Source organism: Paroedura picta, chromosome 3, assembly GCF_049243985.1.
Source record: "Paroedura picta isolate Pp20150507F chromosome 3, Ppicta_v3.0, whole genome shotgun sequence".
Taxonomy (NCBI): Eukaryota; Metazoa; Chordata; class Lepidosauria; order Squamata; family Gekkonidae; genus Paroedura; species Paroedura picta.
The window spans coordinates 124,777,633-124,794,778 of record NC_135371.1 but is presented as its reverse complement, the minus strand read 5'-3'; the positions used below and the strand labels follow the sequence as shown (position 1 = coordinate 124,794,778).

At 42.3% G+C, this 17,146-nt stretch overlaps 1 protein-coding gene across 2 annotated transcripts in view; it reads left to right on the top strand.

Moving 5' to 3' along the window:
- Positions 1-17,146, top strand: part of TBCD (tubulin folding cofactor D) — a 179,387-nt gene that overhangs the window by 69,068 nt on the left and 93,173 nt on the right. For both annotated transcript variants that reach the window (XM_077327561.1, XM_077327563.1), the window contains one exon: positions 4,918-5,074. In XM_077327561.1, the coding sequence (XP_077183676.1) occupies positions 4,918-5,074 (157 nt within the window). The remainder of the gene's footprint in view (positions 1-4,917; positions 5,075-17,146) is intronic.

The following is a 17,146-nucleotide window of genomic DNA, read 5'->3' as shown; positions in this document are numbered from 1 at the left end:
AATGGTAATATCAGTAGCAGGAATGTTTAATCTTCACAAGAAGAAATTTATGGCAGATTTTCAAATACTGCCTCCAGGGGCTGTTTCAGTGTTCCTGTATAACCAGTTAAATCCTTTTTTCTTTACCAGTTTATTCAACATGCTGGCAAACAAGTTAAACTACATTTTTCAGGGCTATATTGCTGCTGTTAAAACTTATTTTCTTTTCCTTTTAATAAAATATACAATACTAAACTATCAGTTCTGCTATGTGGCTTTCGCACAAGGAGGAGTTTTGTACATCTTTACATTTTATGCAGTTTATATATTGTAAATGCACTTAAGGTTTAGCATAGGTGATTTCCTTTGCTAACATTGTACCAGCACCTGTTGTTTACTCTCTGTATCTAGTTCCCATACAATCAACGCAATGGTTGCAGAAACTCCACATAACCGCTTTTATCCAGTTAAGTATAGGCCAATAAAAGCTGGCACAATTTCACCTATTTCTTCATTTTTTATTTCAAGTGTTGCTGCTCTAAAGAGTACGCTATAATTTTTCAATTTTTAGACATGCCTTTGTGCATACTTTCTAAATCCACCTTCTTGCTAAACTAGCTACCCTGTGGCACCTACCTCATCCATTACTTCTCCCAGGAGGGAGAATATTTTTTTCTTCTAAGGGGAAGAATACGTATGTGTGTGATTTTTAAAGCAAACTTGACAAAATTTCCCCCATCTGCAGCACCTTTTCTTCACAGCAATGAAATTGACACAAGGTTCTCCAAGAATTCCATAGCAGAGGAGATCTGGTGGTCAAGCAGGCATATAGTTAAGGCATGCCTACCACTAACTCTACCACTAATTATTTCTCTGCATCAGGTGAGAAAGTAGTACTATCTAAGCCTCTAAAGGACTTTAAAAGGAAAGGAGTAAGGTGGATTATAAATGTCTTGAATATGTCATAGAACCAAAAGAGTGCTTCTTTTATGATGGAAGCTTTAAAAACTACCGCAGAGCATTGTCTGGATTTTTAGCCATAAATGGTTAAAATTAATGGTGTCAATGGGACTGCCATGAAGAGGGGGCGGGGGCAGGGGAGAATCAAGACACCATGGACACACTGGGGGCTAATGGAACTGGGCAAATCTTGTGATTCATTCCTTGGTTTGGAGGGGTGTGCTGTGAGCCCTTCATGGTGGCTAACACAAAAGTATTCATCTTTAATGGAAGGGACTAAAGAGCTGTTTTGTGTGTTTACCTGTCATATTTTATACTGCGTTTTGTTGCACTGTTTTCTAATTTTGTAATCCTAGTCGTATTGGTGGTTTTATGCTGTTTTATATCTTGTAATCTGCCTGGAATCTCAGTGACAAAGGTGGGCTATAAATAAAGTAAATAAATCTACGTACTTCCCTTTTTATCCGGCATTCATCAAAGAAATGAGATTTGGACAGTAGAAGTTAACTGAGAACAAGTGAAAGGGTTAAGCGAATTCTCTTTCCCCTGAAGGCTGTTGTTTCTGTAGGCTAAAGCAGTTGATTAAATTATATGCAGTTCAGTAAGTAGCACTGTGTTCAAACTATATTACTGAGCCAACTGATGCCAAAAGGAAGCCTCCTAGGGAAACCTGTGCAGCTGGTATGTTTTACCATTGCGCCATTGGAACTGTGTGAAAGACTTTATACAGAACCTTCATTAGTCTTGCAAGTTACACGACTGCAAGGCTGTTTTATCATGTTGCTAAAAACATACGCCTCGTATGATGCAAGGTTAATGAAAAAGTTTTGACAAAATTACAGGTGAGATCTTATAGTGGTAGAGAAGAAGTAAGGAAGGCAGCAGAAGTCTACCTTTTCACAAGGAGTCAGTGCTCTCATCTGACTGAACTTTTCATTATGCCAAGCCAGAACATTCTAGCAACAAAGGGATTTTTGGGGTATCATCAGTAAACCTTATAAAACCCAATCTGTTGTGTCACCTACTATCTGATTGGTCCTCATCCAGGAATGGCCCACCCAGCTAGTTTAGACCCAATCAGAAGTCAGCCCTCAGCCAGGAAGGGCTTAACAAGGGGTCATCTCTCCATCTCCAACTTCCTGCCAGTTTCAGAAAAGTGCTGGTTGGAAAAGGAGCTGGTCACAGAGCACGCCCAGTTGCCAATAAGTTGCTGTGGCCTCTTTCAACTGAGAGAACATGGGGGGGGGGGCTGGGCAGCCTCTGTGTGCTTTCGGGAGGTGGGGGGCTGCAGAAGCTCCATAAACAGCCCCCCAGCTGGTCCAGAGGAAAAGCCTCTGCCCTGGAAATGTTTACTCATGAATAAGTCATATGAAGTTTGCAATTCCCAATCTGAGAAGGGAGGAATGCTTTGGGGGTAGCCATCACAGGCAATTGCAGCAGGGAAAATAATGCTGATGTAGGTGAGACTGGGAACATGTACACTTTCCCATTCTACATGGATACTATCTTGGTCTTGCTGCAATCTTCCCAAGACCATCACAACAAAGCAAATTTGAGACCAATTTCATGAAAGATGGGGAAATTGTACAGGGTGCACAGAAAGACCATGAGGCTATGGAGACATGTGGAGAGTGGAGACACATCTCCTTGTAGCAACTTCTCAGTAGAACCTTTCCAGTAGAAGAACAGTTGTACCCTGCTTTTCACTGCCCAAAGGAGTCTCAGCGTGGCTTATGAGTCTTCCGCTGTCCACAAGACACCCTGTGAGGTAGGTGAGGCTGAGCTCTGAGAGAAACTACTCTGAGGAGGAGGAGGAGGAGTTGGTTCTTATATGCCGCTTTTCCCTACCCGAAGGAGGCTCAAAGCGGCTTACAGTCGCCTTCCCATTCCTCTCCCCACAACAGACACCCTGTGGGGTAGGTGAGGCTGAGAGAGCCCTGATATCACTGCCCGGTCAGAACAGTTTTATCAGTGCCATGGCGAGCCCAAGGTCATCCAGCTGGTTGCATGTGGGGGAGCGCAGAATTGAACCCAGCATGCCAGATTAGAAGTCTGCACTTCTAACCACTACACCAAACTGGCTCTCTAGCCAGTTATATAAATATATAAAGAATTAGAATTTGAAATATAATCCTGATTTCATATAGCGGTTCCTTTTTTTTTTTTTGGATTTTTATGTGTTCATATTCATAGTTTACATGTTATAGCTGACATGTAGAGGTGAAGAGGTATGTAATATGGAATATGTAGTAACGAAAATTAATAATATAATGGTAAAAGAGACTATTTTTATTGATTTATTTTTTTGTATTTATATACTCTCCTGAGGCTCAGAGCAGTTTACATAAATTATAGAAAATGGTACATGGAATTTATTTTCATAACAACAATAATAATATTAACATTAGAACTATAACAGAGGTAACAAAGTATAACAATGCGAACAGGTCCAGAACAGAACACATGAGTGGATTTTTGGCAGGGAGGGAACAGGGGTCCTGTAGGTGTTGTTGGTTGCGCCTGGTCTCAACCAAATGCCTGGTGGAGGAGCTCCCTTTTGCAGGCCCTGAGGAACTGTTTTAGCTCTGTCAGGCCCTTGATTTCCTTCGGGAGCTCATTCCACCAGGTTGGGGCCAGGACAGAGAAGGCTTTGGCCCTAGTTGAGGCTAGGCGAGTTTCTTTAGGGATCATTAGCCAGTTGGTGGTGGCAGAGCGTAAAGATTGAGAGGCATAAGCGGGGAGGTGGTCCCTGGAAGATAGAATATCTGAAATGGGAAGGATTGGAAAGATTATGATGAGATTTGGGATAATTTTTTTATTGTTTTATATAATCTAAAATGTATAGTAATTTTTGAATAATATGATTTACTATATATAAAACCATTTTTCTCTTTCATAACATATCTTTAACCGCTCCTGGCAGAGCGGAAGAAATAAAACAGTAAGGGCCCCGAGGGCAGGCCCTGTCCGGGATGAGGAAGGGTGCCGATAGGCCCCTTCTCCTGGACTGACAAGCAGAGGGCCCAATCGGGAGGCGCGAAGCGATTGGGCCCTCCCGATTGGGCCTTCCGCTTGTCAGTCCAGCCCCAAACTGCCAATCAGCAGCCGCGCACTGGTATGCTCTCTGGCCCCCGCCCTCTACCCGACAACGGCTCCCCAGACCCGGGGAGGCCGCTGGCCGGCTTGCTGAGCCGCGGATTGCCTTCCCTAGGGCCTGGAGAGCTTTTTTCAAGATTGGGGGGGGAAGCTCCCCAGGCCCCTAGCGCCCGCTGAATTTTGATTTCAGCGGGCTCTACTATATATATATTTTAAATAAAATATTGATTGAAAAACAAGTGTACACGAATTATCCATGCATTCAATGTAATTTATGAACAGAGCTTATTGAAGTTGCTTGGATCTACCACTGCTGCTGGAAGTAAGCAGGAGGCCAGGAGAGTGATGAGTGCAGAAAGAGTAATGAGGTAGTGAGGCAGAAAAAGGAGGACTAATGAGGTAGGGAAGGAGAAAAAGAAAGAGACAGTGATGGACGGGGGGGGGGGGTGAAAGAGAGAAAAACTGTCAGGCCTGGAGGAGAGAGAGTATGAAAAAAAGGGTAGTAGGAGGAAGAATGAGAGAAGCAGGGGAGAAAGGAGGAAGTAAAGATGGGGGGAATGGGACAGCTGCTCTCACTCGTTTCTTGTGGGCCCCCACTTGTTTATATATATTTATGGGATGCTTTTTATTAAAGTACCTACATTTTCCCCCTCCCCCATAACAAAGCTATCTTTCAGTGAAGCTACCTTTCTCTTTCATTATTTGTGCTGTTTCATATTCTGATAGAGGAAGGGAAAGAACAGTACTGTGATTGGAATGGAATAGTTCCCATTTCCACCAAGTAATTAACAACAGCATAAACTTTGAACTAATAGTCTACATTCTTCAGTTACCAATATTTTTGCATCCTGTTCATATTTCCTATTTTGAAATTCTCCACAGTCGTTCCTGTGATTTTAAAAGGACTGACCTATGATGAAAAGCGGGGTGCCTGCAGTGTTGGCTCCAACGTCAGGGATGCTGCTTGCTATGTTTGCTGGGCTTTCGCTCGTGCCTACGACCCCTTGGAATTGAGACCATTTGTTAATCAGATTTCAAGGTAAGTTCTTACAATGAGACGTTCTTTTTTAATTATTATTATGACTGGGACGTATTTCAGAAAATGAACACATGGAATAAAATTATGTGTTTGTGATGTATACCAATAAAGGACTAATCACAGGAAAAAAACTGAATAAGTTATTCATGATGAATAGTTTGTCCCCGAAATCATTTTACTATTTAGTGAACGTATGGTATTGTGATATTAATTTTCTTCAAGAAACTTATATGGATTTCTTTTAAAGAGAAGGGGAAAATATCACTGTCCTTTACACCCTTTCTCAATTTTTTTCCATTGACAAGTCCCTGAAACAGCCTTCAGGCTTTGAGAAACCCCAGAAATGGCATGATCATGCAGAATATGATTGGGGAACATAGCTGTATACATGCCTACCCCCTCCCCAGGCCCATCACTGGCCATTTTTTGAGGGGCGTCTACATGACCCTATATGGTCATATCACCTGATAAATGTTTAACAAATTAAAAAAAATATATTAAAAATGAATTAGCTCCTTCCCATTTGGGAAACCCTTCCAGGACCATCAAAAAATCCCACAGTTTCATGAAACCCAGGTTGAGAAATCCTGCTGTACAAAATAATTTTTATCCATGTCATGTCTACACAGTCCTACACTGGGGACTGCACATTAACAGCCCAGCTTCAGAAACATCTAGTTTTTATCTGAGCATGAACCACGTTTACTCCTTCCCCATTATTGAATTTCAACTGCAGTGTCATCATATGAATAGAGAAAGGGAAAGATGCCTAATTCCCAGCTGTCTTTTTGCCACCTAGGAGTATTGGAAGTTGTCTCGAGCTTTTAGTGAACATGAAATCTAAAATTTGGAACTGCTGTCTCAGATCACAAAGGGTCTCTTTTTTAAAAAGTATTCAAGCTGAGTGAATAGAAACAGCACAGTTGGGGGGAGGGGTCACTCTGATGCCTTCTTTGTCTAGTGTACAAGCAATTTACACCAAAAGCCTGGCATGACAGGTTATCTTTTTAAAAAGCAGTTATTTGGGGGCAGTCCTTGCAATGAACAATAAAACGTTCCCAAAATAAATAAGAGTAACAAGTATTTGAAAGGCAGTCAAGAGCAGTGTGATTTCTGAGGATGAAGTCAAAGGAAATTCTTGATGAGCTGAGTAAATCAATCCCAACCTGTTGTTTAAGAGAATTGCATCACTGAAGTCAATCAGAATCTCCAATTAAGAAAGTGAAGACAAAAATGATAAATGGAGAAATAAAGAGAAGGCTTGGTTGAACTAAGGGGATGGAGAAGGAGCAGAGAACTAAGTGTTACTGAAAAATAAAAGTACTGTTTCCTGAGACTTTGATACTTGATCTGCATACCAAAAAAATATTTTTGTCTAAGATACTACCAAACAAATCTAGTTTTGCAACCTGATATCAGCATTATTACCCTCCGAAATCATCTTGCATTCAGAAGTGCTGGGCCAATTGCAATTCTGCAAGATTTAATTGTGGGATCTTGTTTGAAACTGACATGATTCCTGCCCTACCTTTAACCGCTCCTGCGGTTAAATAAAAGGGTAAGGCCATCTGGGGAGGAGTTAGGGCGGGCCCTGTCCAGGATAAAAACTCAGAGTGTCCATCCAGGGCCAAGCAGCCAATGGGGAGGCGCACAAAGCACCTTCCTATTGGCCCCTCACCAGGACAGACCAAAATTCCATTCACATAGCCCAGTCTGGCTGCCAGTCTGCTCCTGACCACCAGAGGGAGAGGAGGTCAGCAGGGCTGCCAAGGGGGATGAGAACACAGGCTGTGCCAGTCCTTTTCGCCTCAAGGCTGTCCTAACTGTCATGTCCAACTGTAAATTGCCTCAGAACCCTGACAGAGCTGGCAGGAGGCTACAGAGTGCTCCCCCTCCCCCCCTTCAGGCCTGCTGCGAAGGAGCCTCTGACAGGCCCTGACTGAAGGGAGGGAGGCATTTTCCTTCAGAGAGCAACGCAGGGGAGCCTGAGGGCCTTCCTTTTGAGGGGGGGCACTTTCCCCTTTGGCCAAACAGTTGGCTGACAGGGAGGCCACAGAAAAGCCCCTTCTCACTTAAAATACTGCTCTGGCCGGAGGTTAGACACAGCCAAGCCATGTGTCTTTCTTCTTTGCAACTCTCTGCAGATTTGAGGCCACTGCACAGTGTTATTCTGCAGAGGAAACTGGCTCTTTTGTCTCCTGTTTCATCTGCACAACAACCCTGTGCAGTAGGCCTCAAGTCTTTCAATTCAACAACAACCTGTGTGGGAAGCTTTAAATGTTTCTTCTCTACCACAACTTCTCTGTCCAAAGTAGCCCTTTCTGCCTGGGGAGCTGATCTTTATACTGTGCAGGAGAGCTGTAATTCCAGGAGCTCTCCAGGCCACACCTGTAGGTTGGCTATCCCTGTGTTGGAAATATTCCTGGAGGTTTGGAGGTGGGACTTCAAAATCATACAATGCCTCAGAGTCCAGCCTTCAAATGAGCCATTTCTGCCTGCAGTTGGTAGGGAGTGGTGCAGGAGTGTCCCTCCTGGCCTATGGGTTATGGCCAGCCCTTACCAGCAACTGTTTGTATTCTGGGGCACAGACAGGCAGACCAGCATCAGTCCTGTGAGTCTGGAAAGTGCAGGAAGATCTAAATAAATATTTACAGCCTGAAACTGTAAATAGAGAACAAGTAAATGTCTGGAGACATATAGCAACTGAAATGACTTATTGGCCTGGCAAATAACCTTTGACTGGCAAATAAAAAAAACAGTATAAAAAACCTTACTAAGGTCAAGACTGCTGTGCACAGAGAGTCTTCCTCTTAGGGTTGCCAGCTTCCCTGTGAGGCTCGCTACCCTACCTCCCTCATGGGGAGTCTGCTATGGGGAGAGAAGGGGAAGACGATTGGAAAATGCTTTGAGACACCTGAGGCCTGCTGGGTCACTGCGGCCCACTCCCAGTTCTCTCAGATCTCTCACAACCCCACATACCTTACAGGTTGACTATTGTGGAGAGACAAATGGAAAAGGTGTTTGTAAACCGCTTTGAGACTCCTTTGGGTAGTAAGCAATAGGGTACAAAAATCTGTTCTTCTAAGGAGCAACCATGAAAGAAGCATGTGGGCACATAACATTTTACCAACAGTGAAAACATGGGAGACAGAAGGAACAGGGTGGACATCTGTGTACTGTGACTACCCCATGTGTATTAGGGCAGAGGGGCATTTTGGTGAATGTGGCCTAATTCACACAAGAAGGGAAATGACACAGAACTGGGAGGAATTGGTTGCCATGTAATCTTCCCCTAAGAAGAGTCTCCAGTCTGATTTTTCCTTCACATATCTGAGGACATGGCTCTGGAAAGCTCATCTGTAACCACTATGCCAAAATTCCCAAAGGCCAGTCCTCTTCCACACTCAATGAACATTCCACACCACAGGTTCTTGACACCCATATCTCCACACCCATACCCTCATTTGCCACCACACCACCACAACCTCCCACACAACACACACATTCAACCCCATGCCCTTACAGACTGGACAGCTCCTCCCCTTCCTCTTCCCACTGCCAAGCTCTAGCGCCCGTTGTATTCTTGGAGACAACGGGCTTTGTTAGAGAATAAAACCATTATATAAAATAGGGGCACAGAAGTGTTTTTTTCTTGTTTATTCATCTGTCTGCTAATCCGTGGTGGAGTACTAGAAGCTATGCGAGAAAAGCAGAGGAGTTATTCTCTGGTTTATAAAGAGGGGACAAAATTGCCTGTAATAGTAAGAAAAGTTTATTCTTCCTTTTAAAATTTGATAATTAATAGACAATTATGAAGAGATGCATGCTATTTTTGTGGGAATGGATTACTCTCGGCTAGATCCTGTCAGCTTTTCCACTGGTAAGAGAAGGAGGAAGGGCCCTTTTAAAAATACCACAAAGTCTATTCTGTGGGTTGAGATAAAAGCCACACAGGAACTGAAGTAGAAAGGGGGATCCGGGTGAAATTGATCAGAAAAGCGGTAGACTCCAACTCACTATCCTTAACACGCCCGCGGCGCGGGCGCCACAGACTAAATAAAGCGCTAAGTGCTTTGGGGGAGGAGTTAGGGCGGGCTTTGTCCATGATGAGGAAGGGGCCTAATTGGCCCCTTCCTCCGGACAGACCATCGGCCGGGCCAATCCCCGCCCTTCCAACAAGGAAGCAACTGTGAGCCGCGCGGAGCGCGGAATGCAGCAAGAAGTTTGCTGGGGAGGAGAAGAATCAGAATGTCCCATCCCAGCTGGTAGTCAGAGTTCTGCTCTCCCCCTCCCCAGTTTTGTGCTGCGTTTCTATAAATAACAGAAAACAGCTTCCTTAGGGAACTTGTTCATCACTGCGATGGTGAGAAAATTGTCAAATAGAAAGTTGATGTTAGTATTCAGTATTCAGTTTATTGGCCATAGTCTATTTCAATCAAATGTAAAATTCACACAATCAAGATTTAAAGATAAAACACACGGAATCACAAGGAGGAAAGACATTTAAACATTATCAAATACATGATAATATAAATACAGTATGAAAAGTTGATGTTAGTAAGAATGGTGACTATATGGCCTATAATGGAGCCAGATGACACCATGGGATTGGCCCATTTACTTCCAGTCAGGCTTCATTAGGAACCACAGATGTGCCCCTGACGTGATCTGCTCAGAACAGAAACAAATAAAACTTACAAACAGCCAAAATGTTATTTGACTTATTGTTTTCAGTCAAGTTAGAAATTTTGATACAGAAGAAGAAGGTTTGACCTGTGATGGTTGTGAAGTCTTCCACTAGGCATTCGCTTGAGGCCGACTGACTCAGAACATCACCTGGTCGTCCCCTCCCCCCCCCTCAGCCTCCCCTTCCATGATTGAATAATTTGATCTCCCCAGGGGTATATCAAAGTTATTTCCTATCGTGTTGTGATTGTTACCTGATATATTGTTGAGATGTTCTATGAAATTTGTGCAACGTTATAGATTGTCATGAAGTTCTATGTAATTTTGTGCAACATTCCATGTAGACCGACCAGAGCTGTGGGGAAGAGTGGTATAAAAATTCAAATAAATAAATAAGTCACAGTTTTAGTAGTGTAGCATAACTAGCAGTTGTTTTACTTCTTCCTGATTACATTTAAATTCTGCATAATTGTATTTCCCTTTCTGCTTCCATGTCTCGTTGAGCTGCTATTTGTTTTATTCAAACGTCCTGCTTTAAATGACTGTATAGTGAGAATTCATTAACAGCATTTGAAGAAGTGGACTCAGGTCCATGCAAGCTTCAGGAAGAATAATATTTTGTTAAAGATACCAAAAGACTCATGTTTTTTTCCGCTGCAGCAGGCTTAACATATCTGCCCAGCTAGAACTGATGAACATCAGTTATAGATAAATACAGCCTTGTTGGCATTATACCAGGTTTGGTCATAATATTTTGCTCTATACCATTAAGAAAACATCTCGATGTAGAGGTTAGGAGCGCCAACTTCTAATCTGGCAAGCCGGGTTTGATTCCACACCCATCCACATGCAGCCAGCGGGGTGACCTTGGCCTCTCCACAGTACTGATAAAGCTGTTCTGACCAAGCAGAAATATTAGAACTCTCTCAGCTTTACCTACCTCACAGGGTGTCTGTTGTGGGAGAGGAGAGGGAAGGTGAATGTAAGCCTCTTTGATAGAGAAAAGCAGCATATAAGAACCAACTCTTCTTCATAAACAGTAAACATATTCTTAATAAAATAACTTGTTTTGTATAAAGCTGCTTAATTGGCATGTTTTATTCTTAAAAACTGGTGATTGAATTTCAATTGTACCTGGAGTTGTTCAGTAAACAGTGTAAACCCAGTATGTGTATTATAACTCAACAAAGGGTAGTAGAGAGGCATTAAAAAGGGAAGAATGACAGGAATTGAAGCAATGTCAGTGAGCCCATGCATTTTCTGGACACTGGTGCTTTTTACAAACATGACCTGTTTTCAAACTAGGAATTTGCACTTCAAAGAAACCCAATATTTTTAGCCATCCATATCAGATATCCTTTTTGTAAACTGTGGAATTTTGCACTGCGTAAGAGCAATAGTGGATTTTCTATGTAGAAAATGATGCGTGATCTGGGAGATCCTGTGTAGGCTCATGTGTCATTATCTGTCCATCATGAGCAAGGCTGTTGCCTCAGCCTCAGTAATGTACTGGGAGCAAAACAACATCTAAACATGGAACAGTATGGAACTGTGGAAACTTGCTTTCTCATAGCTTCTCAGTGCTAAGGTTTTAAGGCTTTGTGAATTTAAACTCTCACTTGCTGGAAACATATGAATGTGAAATTACGAAGTTACCTCAGAGTTCATTATTTATTTACCTGATTTCAGCTGACCTATTTGAATAAAATATCTTGTTTGTTTTGGAATGCTCTAAGCCTCTTGTGGCTATTTCAGAAGTTTATGTTAAAGAGGTGCTTGTCTCTTCCCTCAAGTTCCTGTGCTGAGCCAGCAGCAAAATACAATTAAATTACAGGGTGGGACAGCTATAGATCTTCAGTAAAGAAGAAAATACGTAAAGGGGCTACTCAGCCAGAAAGGAAAAAAAAGTGGGGAGGGAAAATTCTGCATCTGTGTGAGGGAGTGGAGCTAGTTCATCATACCAGCCTTCAAACATTGGTTTCTGTTAGTAAAAGGCAACAAGAGAGGGGCAGGTGCCTTTTCAAGGCTATTTTGGCCTCCCAGTCCAATGCTGCTTCACTTTCTCCAGTCCTGGAAGAAGGACCTATTGGGGCCAGACCCAAGAGCAATTGCTGGGCAACTTGCTACTATACAATTTGTGCAACTCACTAGGATGTGGCAGTGATTACAACTTGATGTCACATAACTCCCTAGGGCCTAGTGGTAGCCTCCCCACAACTTGCATGACTTGGCGAAGCCCAGCAGTAGCCACCTTACAGCTCACTTGAATGACTGATTACATTATATCATAACATTTGCACACTTTTCGCAGGGGGAGGCTGCCAGGAGGAGGGAGGAAAAGCTAAGAATCAGTACAATGTAGTGGTTAGAGAATCAGACTGGAATCTAGGAGACCCACATTTTCAGAATTTGGTAGCTGGATAACTTTATTCCCTCTGGGAATATAAATGTCACTAAATGTACTACTTGTTGTGCTCCCTTTTGTCATTACATCTTTAGATCGCCTGATTTCTTATTTTGCACACTGTGACTTTCATCTCTTTCTTTGCCACTTCAAAGTAGATCTCAAGCTCAGAACTCAGAACTACCAAAATGATCTGGAAGAACTTGAAACAGTATGAGTTGTCTGGCATTTGTATGGGCCAGATATGGCTAAACATTTTAATTCTTGAATTAAGTGCACCTGACTAGGTGAAACATTGTAAGATGGAAATTCTGTGACTCTAAAAGCATCTTGGTAGGTTAATGTGACATTGCACTGAGCCAGTCTTGACTTTCACCCTTGCTTACGTGCTCTGGTAAGATAAGCGCCACTTCATGGCTTTCCCTTACTACCTAGCTATTAAACATGATACACTTTTCTAGTTTATCCTTCATGGTTACAGGCTCAGGAAGAGTGTTGTTCTGAAGTGCTGTAAACACTGATGTCATCACGTCCTGAGGGTAAGCCATCTTTGTCCTGTGATGAGAAAAAAACAAGACATCAAAGACTGCCTCAGAGTTTGGATGAAGAAGGAATTATTTTCTGTCCTTCTGTGACATCTTTCTGACTATGCACAGAAACTGTTAAGAGATGGTTCTCTTCACTGGTAGCCACAGTGTATGCAAATCTGTTTGAGCCGCTAAGCCTTTAAAGTTTATTTTAACTGGTTTGTATCCTCAAAAGACTCTTTATTCCAAAGAGAGTTGCTCATGAAAGAGGGTTAGTATTAAAGGTGTTTTGACAATATCTTCAGAATTCATGACTGTGTTTCAGTTGCCTTTCTTCCTTCACAGCAAAAGAATATGCTTCGTTCACCTGTGCATATATTAAACAAAAATGACTTATTAAAAAAACATAATTGTTAGCAACTTTCCATTTCTTGGTGTTACATGAGGTTGGCCTGTGAGACTTGCCAGAGGGGAATCCCATATCTCCCCTCATTGCTGAGGCTGGTAAGGTGTCTGGCCCCCCACCTACCACTCCGTCCTTTGGCACTGCACCTGGGCCTCCAGCAGCTGTTGGCATCTGTTGCTATTGCTCCTGGTCCTGCAGCAATGGCTGGCATCCTCTTCTTCTGATTGTGTTATCAGCGGTTGCCAGTGGTTTCCAGTGACTATCACCAAGAATTGATATATTGTGAGGGTAAGCCAAAAAATATTGCTAAAACCATCGGAACCTTTATTAAACAACAATATTAAAATATGAGCTATTATTTCTTGACATTTCTCCATCTAAGTCTATATACTTCTGAAGGTGGTGTTTCCATCTCTTTAAACCTTCCCTTGAAGAATTCTGCACTCTTCAATTTACACCCTATCAAAATGACAGTTTTGGCATCTTCCAGGAACTCAGATTTTGTTCCTTTAAAATGTTGCATTTTGAGAACAAGTAGTCTGAAAGGGCAAGATCAGGGCTGTAGAGTGAATGGGGTAAGGTTTCCCCATGAAATTCTCAAAGTACAGCACTTGCTACCCTCAAAGACAGAACAGGTGCATGGTCCTGATGGGAAAAATTCCTCTGTTCAACTTCCCTTACTGTTTTCTTACCAATGCAGTTGTCAGTTTTTTTAAGGCCACCCCTACAAGACTAAGACAAGTGTATTACTGAGAGAACTTGTCTGCAGCCAACCACTGATCCCAAAGACATGTTGAAACGTGTTTTGTTTGGAATATACCTGTACATGTATAAACTGGAACCCTAGTAGCAATGCTTTTTGACTTACCCTCATATGATGTGTAGTATTAGAGTTGCTGGAAGACTTATATTTAAATACGTGCTCAGCCATGAGGTTCACTGGGTGCTAGACACTGTATCTCAGAAGAGGTCACTTCATCAGGTTGTGCGAGATCCCCGGGGGTGCTGGGTTCGTCTTTGTGGGGAATCGTGGGTTGCAGCTGTGATAAATAAGAGGAGGAGCTCTCTCTGGCATCTTCTCACAAGGCCATTGTAACATTGAAACCAGTAACCTTTACATTGCCTGATCTGGTGGGATATCATATTAAAATGAACTCCAGATGAGAGTTGCCGATTCTCTCAGTTACATCCATGTAATATAATCACTTCTACAGCAACATGGAACTGTAGCAGATATTAGTAACAGCCGTTAGGGTAATAGCATGGTCAATGAGAACAGAGGTTTATTTTCTTTGTACAGTGAAAGTGAGAAAAGTAGGGGCGTGCTCTTCAAAAATATTTTTGTTATTTTGGATTTGAATTTTTGGGAGGTCGTGCCATGCATTATCCCTAAGTTTCTGGACCCTTGTTACCCTTTCAGGAATGTTTTGGATCATTTTAAGATTATCCTTGAGCTAATCCAAAATACTTGGTTTCATACCGGCTCACCTATATTAAAATGTACACTGGAGAAAAGGTGCATTTGAAAAAAGTGCAACTGTGTGTTTGAAAATACTCAATAACTCCTTCCAGGTTACTTTCAACAAAGCTAGTTTTTTTCACTTAATCTCTCCCAATCCCACGGTGTATTGAAGCTTCTGATCCCTTTGGCTTCTGCCCATCCAGGTCCCATGACCCCTAGCAAATTTTGGATGTTCAGACTCTTCCTCTTTTCTTTTTTTAAATAGGAGAGGGAAAAAACCTGGTTCAGTCCAAATCAGTGTCACCCAACCACGAAGTCTCCCTTTTTAAGCATTAGAAACTCTTGCTGACAATCTCAGATTTACCCACATAGTTTCAAATAGTCTTATTTCTGGGATCTATCTGAATGTTTGATGATTGTAATGGTGATTGTAATGACTTAGTGTGGGAGCCTGATATTAAAGCTCCACTGTGAATCAGGAACTGGTGCAGCATGAGACACAGTTTCACTTGTGTTAGCACACCTTGGTTTACAGCTGATACAGTGATCACATCTCCCCCCCCCCCTTTTCTAGCTCTAGCCTAGGGTGTGTCACTCTCTGCCTGAGAAGAGTTCTCTGTGTCACCACAAACACAGGGTTGTTATATTTTTGAAAATGCACAATTCAGTGTTGTAGAATGATTTGTTAGAAATTCATAGCCATTTAGATGATACAACAGAAATCCCTCTCTTTGGAAATATGCAAGCTAACCGTTACTTAGGTAGAGATGGGTATAACTTTTGCAGTTCTTATAGCTATAGCTGTGAAAGTCTAGGGAGAGGGGACTCTAGGGAGTAAGTCTTTAAAAGCAATATATTTTTTTCCCACCAGGGTTGTTGCGCTTCAAACACGAGATCGTCAGCCTTTGAGCCTAGAGATTTTCCCAGTCACTTCATCAAAGGAGTATAGGCAGCTTCTGCCTCAGAGTACTCTGGTCCTCTGCATGGACAAAAGTGGCATACTTGGTGGCAGACATGCAGCAGGATGTACATTAATTGTTCCCCCAACTTTTGATGAACCTTCTGAAGTCTGGTTTTTAAAAAAGCCCCCACTAGAAGCCCACTGGGTGGGATTTTTCAACCAGTCTCCCTTTTTTAAAGCCGGAAATGGCAGTGAGGGCGGGATTTTTAGTGGCTGCATCTCAGGACATCTTAGCTACGCATCTTGAACTCCCCCACTTCGCCGCCCAACCATAGTTCTGCTTCACAGCAAGGCAGTGATCTGGTAGAAAATTCAACATTGGTCTTACAGGGGAAGATTCTCAGGCCGATCTCCTGAACTGGATTAGAGGAAAAATTCAGAAAGAAATTAAGTCTTTTCTCAGGTTATCCCCTAATACCATGGACTCCATTAAGTCTCCTAGCAGATTTAGACTATGCTTCTTCTAGAACAGATAAGACAATAGAAGGTCTGATACTGGTTACTTACTATTTCTCTGTCACTTCAGCACTTGAATCATGGCTTTCAAAGTGCTGTAATTCCCAGTGCTTAAGGTTTTCTCCAGACATCTGTTTTAATCAATGGCTATTTGCCCAGTAAAAAAGCTTTTAAAACTTTTTTCTGGTTAATATTACATCAGCCAGAAGGATGACAGAAATCAAAGCACTCTTAGTAGACAAGGGACTTGGTGTATTTTATAATGTTACCGTAGTGCTGTGTCTAGAAGTAAATTTGTTTTTTCATAAGTAGGAAGAACTAGTTCTTTCTTCCCCCTGCCCTAGTCCCTAATGATCCCAGGAGTAGGGTTGTCTTGGTTTGGATGTTAGGAGTAAGTCTTTGGATAGGAGTAAGTCTTCTCATATGGATGATGCTGTGTTTGTATTTTTCAGAAAGTCACCCATTGAACAGAGTATTACAACATCTATCAGTAGATACGTTAGAGGCTGTATTCTCCTCTCATAAAAATCTACATATACAAGTTTAGATCCTTCTCCAGGAATTACAGCATACTCCCTCAAAAGAACAGCAGCCTATCGATCATTTCCACCAGGCTGTCACATGGTGGTCCATACATTCTTTCACCAGGCATTTTAGGGTTGATACATTAGCCTTGGCAGAAGGGTCCTGCCACATGCTCTCTTGATGTAGGAGCTGAATCTTCATTCTCTGGGTACTCTGTTATTCTATGTCTCAGAATTAGAGATTGCTCCATCCTGGACCACTGGAGAATGGAATTTGTCTTATTTACTGTGACATCGTAAATCTTCTCAGTGGTCCCAGGGTGGGGGGTGGCTCTTCCCAGCTGAGGGTAGCTTCTTTTCATCACTCCTGTAGAGGAGAACTTCTTTTCTGGTCATGGCCCCAAACATACCTCTAATTAGCATACTCCTAGACAGTTCAAATAGAGATGGCATTCCAAACACTCAAGGTACAATAGTTCCTTGTCCTTTAGAACATAAAATCAGTGGATTGTGGATTGGGGACCACTGCAGAGAATCATCAGTCTCAAGGTGGGAGTAGTGTTGGTCAAGGAGGTCATAGTTATAAGGCATTTGAAGGTTGTTCATAAAGGATCTTTGGTGTATTCCAGTCAGGAAGGATCTTCTT